The sequence below is a fragment of the Urocitellus parryii genome, chromosome 7, assembly GCF_045843805.1.
Source record: "Urocitellus parryii isolate mUroPar1 chromosome 7, mUroPar1.hap1, whole genome shotgun sequence".
NCBI lineage: Eukaryota > Metazoa > Chordata > Mammalia > Rodentia > Sciuridae > Urocitellus > Urocitellus parryii.
In genome coordinates this window covers 168,808,417-168,825,003 of record NC_135537.1, presented here as the reverse complement: position 1 = coordinate 168,825,003, position 16,587 = coordinate 168,808,417, and the positions used below count along the sequence as shown (strand labels likewise).

The window sequence follows — 16,587 nt, the reverse complement described above, 5'->3', positions numbered from 1 at the left end:
AAGTCATCATGCTAGCACTTGCTTTGTATACTTTTAACTCCTACTGGTTCCCTTTATACAAGTTATTACACTTATTCATAAAATCCAATTAGCTCTTCATTCTTTTCAATAAGTAGCAAATATAGTTTCTTTTTCTGTGGATTGAGAGATTTCATTAAGATGGTCAAACAAAGTTAAGAGGTTTCAGGTAGATAATTTCTAAGCACAACTTCATACTAACATAATGGTGATTAAATTAAAAGGTAGAATTCCAAAATAATTTTAAAGCCTTGAGTTAATTTTTATATATATTTTTTGTTTTAGTTGTCAATGGTCCTTTATTTTACTTATTTATATATGGGGCTGAGAATTGAACCTAATGCCTCACACATGGTAGGTAAGAACTCTATCACTGAACTACAATCCCAGCCTGAATTAAAAATTTTAATAAAGTTAAATTAATTCAATGTTATACCCATCAAAAATATTAGACTTTTGGACTAGAAAAGGCACTATTTTAGCATTACAGCTCAAGCTTTTGGATGGCTGACAGCTAGAAATTTGCTAACTTGCTGCAAAGTGATCCTGAACAGTGCACTTATGTGACCTTCTCCCCACTGTTGGATTAGGTTTCTGGAAATATCAATTTCAGTAGAACAGTTGTTCAAACAGCTGCCTTGAAAAGTTTTTAAAAATCTGATTTTTTTACTAATGAAGCAGATACTGACACCCTAGTAAAAGATCCAAATATCCAACAATTTCTACATCAGCAGTCAAAATTCAGATTAAACAATTCAGCTATTTAAGGCAGTTATTAAACTGTACCTATACTTTTTTTTTTTTTTTAGCTATGTTCATAAGCAACTTCCAACAACTTTTTTTTTTCCATTTCTGTAAACAGACTGTATGGTCCTTGAGGCAAAACTTATCTTCAACTACAATGGCATACTCTATAAACTATTGATTTTTAAAGTGTGAAATGGTTATCCTTGATTCTCAGGACATGTTCTGGTGGTCCTCAAAGTCAAAATTATTTTTATAAGAGACTATTTTTCTTTTTCTACTGTTATTCTCTCACAAATGTACAGTGGAATTTTCCATAGCTTACATGATATTAACATGCAATGAATACATCTATTGCTGTTTATAAAAAATAAATATATGGATATTTAAAAAATCTGTATTATTTAAAAATACATTATTATATTTAACAGTAAAAAACTAATATTTTGTATATTAGTTTTAATTTATGATATGGTAAATAGCAATTTCATCCATATAAATAAGAAGCTTTTTAGGGTCATCCACAATATTTTAAGAGTGTAAAGGGGTCCTGGGACCAAAAAGTTTGAGAAACACTGCTCTAAACAGAATAGTGCAAAACTCTATATGAAACTCCAATAAATGCCTGCCATCTCAAAATGCTCTTAAGACTTTTCTCCGGCAGACATTATTTCAGACAGTTTTTATATTTGGAATCAGTCAATAAACTTAGTTACCTCTGGATATACCACAGTGTACAAGGATATCAAATATAATTTCTAAAGATCCAGAATCATTTAATATTGGAATTGTGACTAAAATACTATTTCAGAGAACCTGAGTAATACTTTAAAATGTAGAAAGATACCTGTAATGTGGAAATATACACTTTCATGCATATTTAAAAAAGCTCATATTACCTTTTTACTTTTGGGGAATAAGATAATTCTACTTTGGTAATAATTAGAATAAAAGGATGTAAAACTGAAATATGGCTCAATTTATATGTTCTTTTACTCGAAAATTGTAAAGTATGATGTAACATGCTTTAAAAAATTATTCCAGGGAAACAATCTAAATATTTTCTTACAATAAAGTGCAATATTTGGCTATAATAATCACAAGTTATAAAGGCTGCCAAGCAGGACTACAGAAACCTAAGGGAAGTTTTTCTTTTCAAGTTTGTTTTCTTTTCTTCTTAATATGCTTTAAGTCATAATAAGTCATACAATTCATTTGTAAACAGTGACTAAGATAACATATTACCTTCTATTTATTTATTTATTTATCTATCTATTTATTTATTTATTTTTTAGTTCTTGGCGGACACAACATCTTTTGTTGGTATGTGGTGCTGAGGATCGAACCCGGGCCGCATGTCAGGCGAGCGCGCTACCACTTGAGCCACATCCCCAGCCCAACATATTACCTTCTAAGAGAAGATTATTCTCCAGGGCCTCTAAGTTCTGAATTAGAATATGTTAACTTAGAAGACGTCAGTATTCCTAAATGGATCAGTGGATCAATGCACCTACTTGAATGGCATGTTCTAACCATTTAGACTGTTAAGAGAAAATTCTTGGGGCTGTGGATATGGCTCAGTGGTAGAGCACTTGCCTAGGACGTGTGAAGCACTGTGTTTGATCCTCAGCATCACACTGGAAAGATAAACAAAGGTATTGTGTCCATCTATAACTTACACACACACACACACACAGAGAGAGAGAGAGAGAGAGAGAGAGAGAGAGAGAGAGAGAGAGAGAGAGAAGCTCTTGAAAAATAAAGATAACACCAAGGAACTGAAACACAAATATTATAGCACTTTTATCACTGGACAAACTTCAGCATAAGTGTTAACATAAAAAGTAAGCCAAGACACTTCCTGTAAGGGTTATGAAATTAGTATTATTATAAATACATTACTCAGAGGAGAACTTCCTAAAGAAGTAAGTATGTTTGAAAAAAATTTTTGGACGTATTTTTGTTGTTTGACTAAATGTTCTGGCTGAAGTGCAATATAATGGAAAAAATCTTGTTATATTTTAGATACAACTGATATCTGTGTGCAAATATCAAGTTAAAACGTGTCTGTCAAAAATTTATTAAACCTTTAGATACTAGAAGCAGAAATGTGCTATTAAGTATCAGTATAACTCAAAATGAAGAATTCCCAAAATAACACAACTGAAATCTGTTGATTTTGTTTTCCATGTAGTATAACACCCATGATGCAATAATTTTTAAAAAATGAAAAATAATATTAATAACATCAGTATTTTTTCAGTAGTGAAATGCAAGGGGATAACAATGTGGCAGATTTTCAAATAAATTTGAATGTCTGAATGAATCAGTAGTTCTGTCTAATCTTCTTTATTATGGTGTATTGCACTGTGGTCTTTGCACAAATAAATTATTTGGTCTTTTTATTAAATTTATTCAGGGTTTGGATATAATCTAAAGTAGTATTTGACATAATTCCATTTTCTGGACTGGAAACACACAACTGCCTATACCAAGCAGCAATCAGGATGGACAAAAAGGTTTAGGAACTGAAACTATGACTGAGGCCATCAACTGTTTTGATGGTAGTGTGGTAACTGTAGCCATACAATCAATTATTTTGCACTATTTGCTTAACCATCACTGAAAAACTGTTAGCAAAATGGACAGCAGCCATGTATAAATTTCTTCCTGTGGGAGTTAAGCATCCTGCCCTGCTTAGGGCAGGATATAGGACAAGGGAGAAGAGGGAAAGCAAAGGAAAGATGAAAAAATATATAAGATAAAAAATATACTTGATACAGTAAAATTATGGATCACCATTTATTAGAGGAAAACAGATCTGTTAAAACTATCAGAGGCAGTTTGGTACATTCTGAGTAAACAAGAGGCACAGATACCAAACCATTATTATAACAAAATGAAAATCTGAAAAGATCAGGTTCCTGCTTGTAGAAGAATGTAGCATGGCCACAAAGAAGATAAAAGAAATAGGCTGGGCGCAGTGGTACACGCCTGTAATCTCAGCAGTTTGGGAGATTTGAAGCAGGAGGATTATGAGTTCAAAGCCAGCCTCAGCAACTTAGTGAGGCCCTGAGCAACTCAGAAAGACCCTGACTCAAAATACAAAATAAAAATCAGCTGCGGATATGGCTCAGAGGTTAAGTGCTCCTAGGTTCAATCTCTAATATACAAAACAAAAAACAACAAATACACAAAAATTCAGGTGCCTAAGTGGGAAAGGATAAGTTGTTGCTAGGAAAGAATTAGGGGTATTGCTGGAAACTCTAAGAAAATAAAGTATTGCATGTTACAAGGAATGGCCATTAGAATGAAAATGAAAAAAATTCTCTCAATTCTAAATACATAATTCTAAGTATAAAGTTCAATGTAGTCGAACAATATGATTAGGGCTGAAGTTGTTCAACAGTTAATCTGAAATCCTCCATCTTCAAAAAGTTATTTCTTCCAGTCTTTAACATTTGTTTTCTTTCAGAATTTCAAGGACTTGTTGCTTTCAGTGATTATTCTTATTATAGAAATACTTTGTAATCACCAATCTATTTATAGAATTAATTAGTCATATGCTAAAATCTCTATGATCTAATTACTAAATAATAAAATTTAATAAATATTAAATTATGAATATTAAATAATAATTGAAATATTAATTATTTAAGGGAGGCTTAAGTAAGTTTGGATATGGGGAAAAAATGGAACTTTTGGACTTTTGCCCATTTTCATTTGTTACCAGGCATCCCTAAAGCCCTTCCATGGTTCTAACCTCTTAAATCCTGCTGTGTGCGTGCACCACCCATACTCTGTCTTGGCATTCGAAGAGAAGTTCTCAAAGGTGTATGTCTCTGCTCATCCAAGTATGCAAGATCCTCCAAGTGGGCAGAGCTGGTGGCTGACAAGAAAGAAAAATTTAGTTAAAATATGTAAGTTAAAATATGAAAATTCCTTTACCTACTCTATATCTTCCAAACCTTATAATCTTAATTTGTAAATTCACTCCAACACAAATGACTATGTGTGGAGCCAGCCTCAGTGGCACACACCCAGCAACTGGGAGACTGAGGCAGGAGGATTACAAGTTCAAAGCTAGTCTGAGCAACTTAGCAAGGCCTAGAGAAATTCAGCAAGACCCTGTCTCTAAATCAAATATAAATAAGGGAATGGAGATGTGGCTCAGCGGTTTACTGTCCTGGGTTCAATCCCCAGTACCGTACGAAACCAAACCCAAACTACATATGTTTAATATATAATATGCACACATTTTATGCCATTAAAAAGCTAACTACATTTTTTTAAACTTGTGCTTTCATTTTGATTGCAGCTTTAAGACAGAACATCACAAGTCTGTATTTGCTAAGAAGTTCTATAACCTTAAATAGAGGAATATAATATTTCTTATTCAAATAGCAAACAGAAACAAACTAGATAAACATAAAAATCTCATTTTATTAAGTTACATACAATGGTAAAAACTATTTGATTTAAAGTGAAAAATAAATAAAATGCCAGTCCAAGAACTTGAAATGTCATTGTGCTTCTGAATGCCTGCCTAATTATGAAAGCTGCATCAAAATGGAAGTTTCGTTGTTATTGAAATAGTAAACATGTTTCTCCTGAAAATTAACAGTGAAATGAAAAATTCACTTTACATGAATGTCTCAAATTTCAATAAATACTTGAGTATCTGTGTTTTTTTCCTTGAAAATATTAGTTACCATCGTCTCATTATTGATGACTTATCTTTTTATGGTTGCTGCCCTCAAATGTTTTGCCATCAAATTCCTAGAGAGTACTTTTGTAAGTAAGAAACTGCATCATATGTTGAGAGTTATAGAAAATGACATGGTGCTTTGCTTTGTAGATTTTATAATCCACTTTTACCACCTATGACATATATTATTTTACCTATAGCTGATTATAAATGAGCTCTTTATAAAAATTAAGAAGAGGAAAAGGAAACAGCCTAGAATTCTCTCAATGTAAGGAAACAAGCATGATGACAGTAAGTAAAGTTATATCCATACACTCACAAATAAGTTGTTAATGGTGATTGGCCTTGGGAGATGACATTCATTCATTAACTTTCTCATTCATTTACTCACTCAATAAATATAACAAAATTGTTAGTGAAAAATGTCAGGACTGTATCAGAACAATACTTTCCCAAGGGTTTTTTGTTTGTTTTTTGTATTAGAGATTGAACCCAAGGCTTCTTAACCACTGAGCCACATCCCCAGACTGTTTTATTTTTTATTTTGAGATAGACTCAGTAAGTTGCTAAAGGCTTTGTTAAGTTGCTGAGGCTGGCTTTGATCCTTCTGCCTCAGTCTCCTAAGCCACTGGGATTACAGGTGTGTATCACTGTACCTGGCTCCCCATTGTTTGTTGTTTTAACTTTTTTAAAATAGTTGTAAATGGATAGCATGACATTTATTTTTTTTTATGTTGTGCTGAGTTCCAAGCACTAAAATAAAAACAACACCACCTCCCCGGCCCTAAAGCCTAAAATGTTTTATTTATTTATTTTTTAATAAGAAAATAAAGACTTATAGGATACTTTTTAAGCTAATAAACTGAAGAGTAATTTATTTGAAAGAAGGTTAATGAGACTCTTCTATTCACATTTTAATATTCAAATAACATCTTAAAAGCTAGAACTAGATAAGGATACCAACTTCTACCACTTTTATCCAATGTATTACTGGAAGTCCTAGCCACAGCAATCAGGCAAGAAAAATAATTAAAGGGCATCCAAATTTGAAATGCAAAAGTTAAACTCTTGCTGTTTATAGATGACATGATGTTTTATACAAAAAAATCTCTCCAAGATTCTACTTAAAAACATTAGCAAATAAGCAAATTCTGCAAAGTTGCAGGATACATTATCAATGTTAAAAATCAGTTATGTTTCCATATACCAATAGTGAATTATCTAAAAAAGAAATAAAGAAAGCAATCCCATTTACAATAGCCACAAAAATCAATCAATCAATAAAATCCTAGGAATACATTTAACCAGGAAGATGAAACAGCTCTACAATGGAAATAATAAAAATACTGATGAAAGAAATTAAAGGCAATATGTACACACAGATGGAAAAATATCCTGTGCTCATGGTTGGAAGAATCAATAATATTAAAAGTCAATACCACCCAAAATAGTCTCTAGTCAATGAAATCTCTATCAAAATGCCAATGATATACTTCAGAGAATCAGAAAAAAGAAGATGCTAAAATTTGTATGGCAACACAAAAGATCCTGAATAGCCAAAGTAATCTTGAGCAAAAGGAACAAAGCAGGAAGCATTATACTAGCTGACATAAAATATACTACACAAAGCTGCAGTAATCAACACAACATGGTGTTGGCATAAAAAGACACACATACCAGTGGAATAGAATAGAAAGCCCAGAAATGAAACTATATATCGGTTGCCATCCTATCTTCAATAAAAGGGCTGAAAACTCACAATGGGGAAAGGATAGTCTCTTCAATAAATGGTGCTAGGAAAGGCAAATATCTATATGCAAAAGAATGAAATTAGATGCTTACTAGGAAAAAAATTGGAGAAACCCCTTCTGCCATGGAATGTATAAGGAATTAAAAAAAAAAAAAACCCAAAAGCAATGGAAACAAAAGCAAAAAGAGACAAATGGGATTACATTAACCTCTTCCTCACAGTCATCCGAATCTTCTCTATTTTCAAGTATTTTCTCAGAAAAGTTCTTTGTTATATTTTATCAATCTTATTTTACCCTTTGTAAAAACGTTGCTTGGGCTATACCTTTCTCTGCTTTCCTGGTTCATCTCCCAGACAAATTAATTGCTTTTTCCTTTCAGCAACCATATGTATATTGCTGTTTAGAACTACTATTTAGTTTTGTTTACATGATTGTCTTTCCTCATTAATTGCAATAGGTCTTGAGGGCAAGAGTCAACATTTAATTCATCTTTGATCAACTTTACCCTTCAGAGTAAATCAGAGTGTCCTGCACATAATGCTCACTATAGAAATGAATTCTAGACTACTACCTAGATTTAGTAATCTGCCTGGCCTCATTCTCATTGCTTTATTTTCTTATTTTCTATGTAATAGACATCACTGCAATAATATGCTTAGCTTAATGATGTTCACAATACCTTCCTTCAGACATTGCTGATCTTACTTTACCTTTGTCCACAGCATATATCATTATCTATTATACTTTATAAATTACTTATGTTATTTTACTTCCTCCAAGGAAAATGCAAAGCTGCACAATTGTGGGAATCTTTGTTTTGTTACTTAATGATACTTAAGCACTTTGAACAGTGTCTGGCATATAATGCATGCTCAATATATACTTGTTTATAATTGAATCTCATATTATACATAAACTTTATGTATTAGCTACATTTAAACAATCAATGAACAACAAATTAATTTTTGTAGGGTAATTCTGAAGGAGGTGGCTATAGCAACAATTCCTTGAACATTATCATCCTATACATCTAGACCAATGACAGCTCTATAAGGACACATATATTTCTATGGCATAGTGCCATTCTTACTGTGAAACTGTAGTGCAATTTTGGGAGACAATTCCATTAGGTTAAATTAATACTGTAACATTTAGTGAATGCTTACCAGATATAAGTATAAGAGATAATCAGGTGAGTTTGAGTGAATTTTAGAAACAGAAAACAAATCTACAATAAAAATTTTATATAAAAGGAAAAAGCTTTAAAAAGTAAATTCACAAAATCTGCCTTGCTTTAGATGAGGAAGCGGGAAGAGGGAGGGAAGGCGATTTTTATCAGATTGGAACAGCTGAGATTCACTTGGTCATAGAACATTTAACTGATATACTTTTTAAAAAAGTTAAGATATTTAAATGTACTGTGAGTGAGCAGAAAAAAATCCAGCAAAAAACATTTGGCATAAAAAATTTCAGAGACAACTCTATATTGAGTTTGGAAGTCAGTTTGAATTATTTCTTATATCAATTGCAACTAATACAAATAGATACGGTAACCCAATTATTATTCTGTCTGACCTAAGCAGGGAGCCTAGACTGACACTTCTGTTTGCTACTTCCTGGGCAAGAAGCCATTCTGCTGTCCTTATACCTTTGATATATAAAGCCAACATTCTGATTGAAAGCCCATTTGTAATTTTTTTTTTTTGTAAAATCTGCATTATAGTTAAACTCATTTAAATCCCTCTAAATTCCCATTCTGCATTTACCTGATTCTTAATATTCTCAGGAAAATGTACAGCTCCAAGCAATAACAAGTAGATGGTGACAGTTTATATTTTAACTGACTTTTTGTTGTCTGTGTGAATTCCCTGATAGACCCCTCATTCTTACATAAAGCACTGAGGACAGCTGTTGCAAGCAAACATTTCCTGTTTCCCACATCCCTCCAAGTCATTGCCAATCTCATTTTAAGATATCAAGAATGACCATACAGGCTAGTTTGATAATTTCTGCATGCAACCACAATGCCACAATGGTCTACTTCTTTCCAACTCATAGGCTCAAAAAAAAAAAAAAGGCAACCCATAATTTAAACTTTTCATAATTTAGAATTTTATTTTAAAGGTGTATGAACATTTAAGTTTATATTCAGAAAATTGAACTACTCTGAGAAAAACCGAAGTCCTAATGCTGCAGACTGCCAAAACTCAGCCTCAATGACTTCATTATTCAAATGAAAAAGTTTTTGTTTTCAGTAAAATGTACTATCCTCTCATGTGGAACATGAAACTTTCAATTGGTACATCTAACTAAAGAATTTTTGAGAATCTAACAGTATATAGCTAAATCTATTGAAGCAATATAATTATACTTATATTATCAAACCTCTGTTTTAATGAAGTTAATAAAATATAATTATTTTAAGAATTTCATAATACATATTTCCTCTATATGTTACAAGTGAATAAAAGACTTGGAAAAATTTTTTAAAATAACTCTACATAGACATTTACACATGTGCTGACTTCATTGTCCACAGAAGTAAAAATGTTATAAAAAGGCCAGAGTCCAGGGGCTAGGGATGTGGCTTAGTGGCAGAATGCATGCTCAGTATACAAAAGGCCCTGACTTTAATCCCCAGTGCCACTTCCAACAACAGAAAGAAAGAAAGAAAGAAAGAAAGAAAGAAAGAAAGAAAGAAAGAAAGAAAGAAAAACAAAAGAATAAGCATACAAGCATGCCTACCTACCCCACTTTTTTAAAATCAAGGGTCTTGGGATTATGTATAATACAAACAGTTTTATTACTTAGAATTCAATATGGCAGTAGCCGAAATGACTTTTAATTATTCCTTGACTATTGTCTATTCATGCCAGAAGATGTGGTCCTATAAAGATGTCAAGAAACTCAGGCAAAAGAAGATGATTCTCTTCTAAGTCTGTAACATGGAAGGACTGTTGAAAAAATATTCCCTAAAGATTTTAAAAATAATCAAATGGCATGTTTTTACAGCATTTTTCAATATTATTTGGTCTCTGAAATACTCATATTACTCATATTAAGCCTAAGTTTAAAAAAAGAAGGAAAAATTTCAAATTTACTTATTTATTTTTGGTTGTGATTTTTTATTGGTTCTTTTTAGTTAAACATAATATTAGGATTCATTTTGATATAATTATAAAAGCATAGAATTATAATATTCTCTAATTCAGTCCTCAGTACTTACCCTTTCTCTTGCCTCTACGGATCTTAAAAGAAGGGGAGTGAGGAGTTTAACAGTATATATAGCTAAAAGTTGGATTTGATCAAGGTTTTTGTTACTAACTTCATTACTCCCCATACTCCCACCCTTTACTTGTTTATATGTTTAGAACAGTTTATTATGTGTGAATATAGAAAATTTTTTCCTATTTCAAGCTCATTTCATATTTGAAATCCTTAGTTATTTCTGTTCAACAAGGAGATTTGAGATTGGGGAACCACTTTTATGTACAACTAGTAAAGGAAAATATGTATATGTAGAGCTAAAATAAATGACAGGACTGTCTTGAGCTAAGAATATTTATTTTAAGAAATAATTTAGATATCTAATCATTTAAGCCTTTAGAGGTTATAGTTTTATCAGCTACATTATCTACTTTGTACAAGCTAATTCTCTGTGAAAGTAATTTTATTTCTCTACATTCTGGAAATATTTAAAACCTATAATCTATTAATTTTAAAAATAAATGACTTGTTTTGGTTTTAGGTTACCTGCATGTCTTTTGTGAGCAAACTGAAGCCATGGTTTTTGGACACAGAAAACAACCCAATACAAACTATTCCCTGACCTATATTATTACTTGCCTGTAGGAAAGAGTAAATCAGTTTGTACTTTGTTCAACACTGATAGGAGATACTCCCTGATGAAGTATCTTTTTTTAAAAAAATATTTTTATTAGTTGTTGGCAGACCTTTATTTTATTTATTTATATATGGTGCTGAGAATCAAACCCAGTGCCTCACACATGCTAGGCAAGTGCTCTACCACTGAGCTACAACCCCAGCCCCTAAGATGAAGTATCTTGTTCAAAGCTATCAATTTATGTACTATTCCAACAATACGAAATCCTATGTTCCAGGATGGATTTAACTTGTCTCTGATATTACATTTTATCTTTTCTTTAAAAAAAGTATTATCAATTTTTCTTAAGAACCTCTGCTGGCTAGAAAAACTAAATATAATGGGATGAAAAATCATCAACAACCAAGGTCTACAAGCAAAACAATTTTGGATACTACAATCATTTTCATTTTTAATGTGGGGGAGAGGAAGGAGAAGGAAAAAAATTAAGGTGCACAGGAAAGAAATATTTTCTACTACTTGAATTAAAAAAACTCGCTAGGCATGGTGGTGTGTACCCTGTAATCTCAGCTTCTTAGGAGTCTGAGGCAGAAGAATCACAAATTCAAGGCCAGCAAAACAACTCAGCAAAACCCTGTCTCAAAATAAAAAATAAAAAGGACTGGGGAGGGCCCGGGGTTGTGGCTTGTGGTAGAGTGCTTGCTAGCATGAGTGAGGCACTGGGTTTGATCCCCAGCACCACGTAAAGAAATAAACAAAAAAGGTATTGTGCCATCTACAACTGAAAAAAAAAAAAAGGACTGGGGGACTGGGGATGCAGCTCAGTGATAGAACTGGGTCCAATCCCTAGTACTGTAAAAAACTTCAATAACAAAGAAATCATTGTTTTATAATACACAAAGTAAGTAGTGTACTTTCTACTAAAATCAGAAGAAAAAAATATACCAAAAGCATGGTCCATAAAAAAATTTTGATAAATATACCTCACCAAAATTCGAAATTTTAGTGACTCAAAATATAACAATAAAATATGAAAAGATAAGCAATAGATTGGGAGAAAATATTTGCAAACACATGTCTGATACACATTGTATCCAGAATATATAACACATTCTTAAAACTCAGTAAGAATCAAAAATGAAAATGTACAAAAAGATTTGAACAGAAATTTCATTAAGGAAGATGTATATATAGCTAATATATACACAAAATAGGTCAACATTATTAAGCATTAGCAAAATACAAATTGAAATCACAATTAAACAGCATTTCACACCTATCAGAATAACTACAAACAATACTAAAGATAAAACAATAACAAGTGGGGAAAGAAATATGGAGAAACAAACAGGAAAACTTGTACATTGCTGAAAGAAACGCAGAACTGTATAATCACTTTGAAAAACAGTTTGGCAATTTTTTAAAAAAAGTTAAAAATAAATTTGCCATATCATACAACAATTCCACTCCTAGGTGGAATTCCACTCCTAGGTGTTTATCTAAGGGAAATGAAAATATGTCTATCCAGACTTAATGGAAATATCTGTAACAGCACTATTCATAATTGCCCCAAATTGGAAGTAACTTAAATGTCTCTCAATTGGTAAATGGATAGGTAAAATGTGGCAGACACATGTTTGAAAGACTCTTGAAATAAAGAGCAACAAACTACTGATACATTTTTTGTCACAGATTAACCTTAAAAGCAGCAAGTGAAAGAAACCAGACAGAAATCATAGTGTATGACTCCATTTAAATTAAAAAGTCTAGAAAATATAAATCTATAAAGTCAGAAAATAGATTATTAGCTACCTGGGACTGGAGGTGAGAATGGGATTAATATTAAATAGACATAATGGATCTTATTGGCATGATAAAAAATGTTCTAAAATTGATTTGTATGAGGATTACACAATTTGGTAACTTAACTAAACATTATTGAATTGTGTACTTGGTTGAATTTTATAATATTAAAATATGGCTCAATATGCTTATTAAAAAATTTTAAAACTCCATCTAAAAAAGAGACTGCTTTAGGATTTGAGCTAGGCTACCACTGAATTAAGGTGGCAATATGATCATTTCTGGTGGCAATAATAATTTTTGGCTGGTTTGGATACTGATCTTTGGTTTATACTCTCAGTAAAATGGAACACCTTAAGTAAACTATCCAATTTTTACAATTAGGTTGTCTTTAAGCAACATTAAAAGTAGGTATTTCAGATAAAGGTTTTGTTTCCTATAACTTATTTTTATACCAAAGACAAGAAAAAAAATCCTTCCAGAAAGACAAGAGGCAAAATACATTTTTTATCTGTTTTTAGAGTTGCAGTAGGATTTATATACATAAAGTGTACTCAATTTTTATATATGTACATACCACATGACCACCATTTGGATCAAGATATAAAAAGCTTCCTTAGTCAATAGTTCTACCAAAGGTAACTGCTACTATGATTCTATCATCATAGTAGTGACTGTTTTTCTTAATTTTTATATAAATGTAAATATTTCATATAGTTTATATTCTTTCAAATCTGAATTCTCATATTCAATGTTGTCTATTAACAGCAATACATTCTTTTTCACTGCTATAGACAATTTATTCATCAACCCTACTATTGATAGATATTTGGGTGGATTTTAGATTTTTGGGTTATTTTGAATAAAAAAAATACATTCTTTTTTTGTTTTTATCCTCTCCAGATGTATTATTATTTTTATCTTAATTTGTTATAAATTACAGCAGAATGCATTATAATTACAAACATTCTTACAGTTGTCTTCTGTTGAACATACTTATTTTTCATGGGCATTCTATGTGAGTGGAATTGCTAGGTTTTAGGTAAAATATAATAGTTATATCTTTAACAGATCCTGCCAAACAGCTTTTCAAAGTGGTAGTACCAATTTATTAACATACTCCCATTATTGATGCATCACAGTTTCAATTGCACCATATCCCTGTCAATATTATTTCTTTTAGTTTTGTGGGTCTGGTAGAGTGGCATCTCATTGTCAAGAACTGTGAAAGATCTCGTATATCATTCTACTTGTAAACTAAAAAACCTGGGGCACTAGAAGAAGACATGAGATTTTTGAGTCCGAGATGAAAGGCAGTTTATAACTCTTAGCAATTAGAGATAGCCAGAGGATCAACACTCATGCCAGTTCCCTGAACACCAATTTTCACAGGCCAACATGAAGATGGCTAGGTGATACCTGTACATGCAGATGGTTGTAACAGAAGAGAGGACTATAGATTAGTTTGTACTTTTTATGATTTTATATAAACACAGTATCTATTTTTTAAAAGATGCCTTCTTTCACCCAGCATAATTGAGATTTGTATGTGTTATTGCAGTAGTAATAGTTCTTTTTCTTTTTATTGCTGAGTAGTATTCTATTGTACATACACACTGCAATTTGTATACTCACTCACCTGTTGATGAACATTTGGGATGTTTGCAGTTTTAGGCTATTATAAACAAAGCTGATATGTTCATTTATGTATATATTTTTTAGACTATATGTTTTAATTTCTCTTATATAAATCCTGTTGATTTTCTGACCTCACATCTCTTACATATATTAAAACCAAATGTAGCTATATCATTATAGATATGCACACACACATACACACACACACACACACACACACATATATTTTAAAGAATAAGAAATATTAACTCTTGTGGAGAGGTAGGAGGTAGAGAAGAGTGGCTATTTCCTTTTCTTTCATATTTTTGGAAGTATATAGTATATAAATCAGATAAAAATTATAATACATATAAACCTTTAATTCCTAAAATATGTAAGGCTAGCACTGGGCAAAGAGACTAAGGCTCATTTTTTTTTTCTTTGTCTTCTTCTTTGACCTCTCTGTATTTAAAAAAATAACTAATAAATGTTACATTTTAAGATAAAAAACTCTCTCAAGTATTTTCTCTACTCATATTAACATAGCCTTCAATCAGGTAATTCATTACTTGTAATTTTCCAAAACAGAAGAAGATTTTCACTATTATTCCTAACTTCAGGCTTTCCTTCTTCAATTTAGTCTATATAGATGGATATTTACAGTCATTTTTCTAATCTGCAAATTTGGTAATACAGCTACTCCTAAACCCTTTCAAGTATTCTCTACTATCAGTAAGATAAAAATGCCAGTTCTTATCATCAGAGTATATAAGGTATTTGGTATGACTTTCAATGTCATCTTCTTGTACTCCAGTTTCTAGTCATGCAGAAATTTTAAAATGTGCCAAGTCCTTTAACTTCTTTGTAATTCCTTTCTCTTTCCTGTTTGTCTTCTGGGTAAACTCTTAATTGTTCTTTCCTATGATGTGTTCTATTCCTAATTCACTTCCCTGTGCACTGCTTCCTCCTCTGTATTTCTAGAGTGTTGAGAGCCACAGCTGAAGGGGCCCCAGCAAACTTCCAGCTGCCAGCAAACTTCCAGCTGCCAGCTGATGATTGGCTCACAGCGGCCCCAGCAACTTCTAGCTGCCAACTGATTGGCTCCTCTGCGGTGATGCTCACTGGGCTGTTTCCCTGCCCTTTCAGACCACACAGCTGCTCATTGGGGGACTTTTTTGGCTCCACCCACGAGACCCAGCCAATCGGCCTCAAGAGCAGGAGGAGTGGGGAAGGTTGAGAGGCTTGTGGGAAGCCGGTGGTGGCAGTTGGGCTCTGAGGGTTTTTCCTGAGGAGCTGTGTGGTTTGGCGTGTGTGGTTCTAAAAATAAAGTTCGTTTCTTTTGACAAGTGGCTCCTGAATTGTGCCCAGCCAGACTGCGGCACTAGAGTACTTTATAAATTGCTAAATTATATAGGATTTATTACATTATAGTTGAGCATGCTACAAATAACAATGGATGTCAATTAGAATTTATCATATAATTTCCCCTAAAATTCATACCTTAATACCTATTACCTGGTTCAATCACTATTCCTGTGGATATGCAAAAACTTAACTGAGATGGGCATGTGGGGCACGCCTGTAATCACAATGCCTTCCAGTGCTTTGAGAGGCTGAGGCAGGATGATTGCAAGTTCAAAGCCAGCCCAGGCAATTTATTGAGGCCCTGAGCAATTGAGCAAGATCCTATCTCAAAATAAAAAAAATAAAACGGGCTGGGGATATGGATCAGTGGTTAAACACCCTGGGTTCAATCCCCAGTACCAAAACAAAACAAACAAAAACTAAAATCTCAAACTAAAATTCTTTCATTCTGATGTAAGAAAAAGAATTTATTAGTTTGATGAATTACTTGATAAGCTGTTTCTGATATAATGTGTGTTTTTGCATATTACGGGAGCAGAACTAAGCAATCACTTGAGAAAGATGAATCTTCCCCAAGTTCAAAAAAATATACACATGTACCTATATTACCAAAGCATAAAGAATGGTTTAATGAAGATTAATAGAAAATTTAAATGTTTTTAGAAGAGAATTTATTTTCACTTCTATATGTACTCCAGTGAAATGGTTATTTAAAAACAAAAACAAAACAAAACATC

At 32.3% G+C, this 16,587-nt stretch overlaps 1 protein-coding gene across 1 annotated transcript in view; it reads right to left on the bottom strand.

Annotated features, from left to right (window-relative positions):
• Positions 1–16,587, bottom strand: part of Tanc2 (tetratricopeptide repeat, ankyrin repeat and coiled-coil containing 2) — a 412,218-nt gene that overhangs the window by 149,587 nt on the left and 246,044 nt on the right. The window contains exon 9 of the mRNA XM_077800862.1: positions 4,526–4,651. Within this exon, the coding sequence (XP_077656988.1) occupies positions 4,526–4,651 (126 nt within the window). The remainder of the gene's footprint in view (positions 1–4,525; positions 4,652–16,587) is intronic.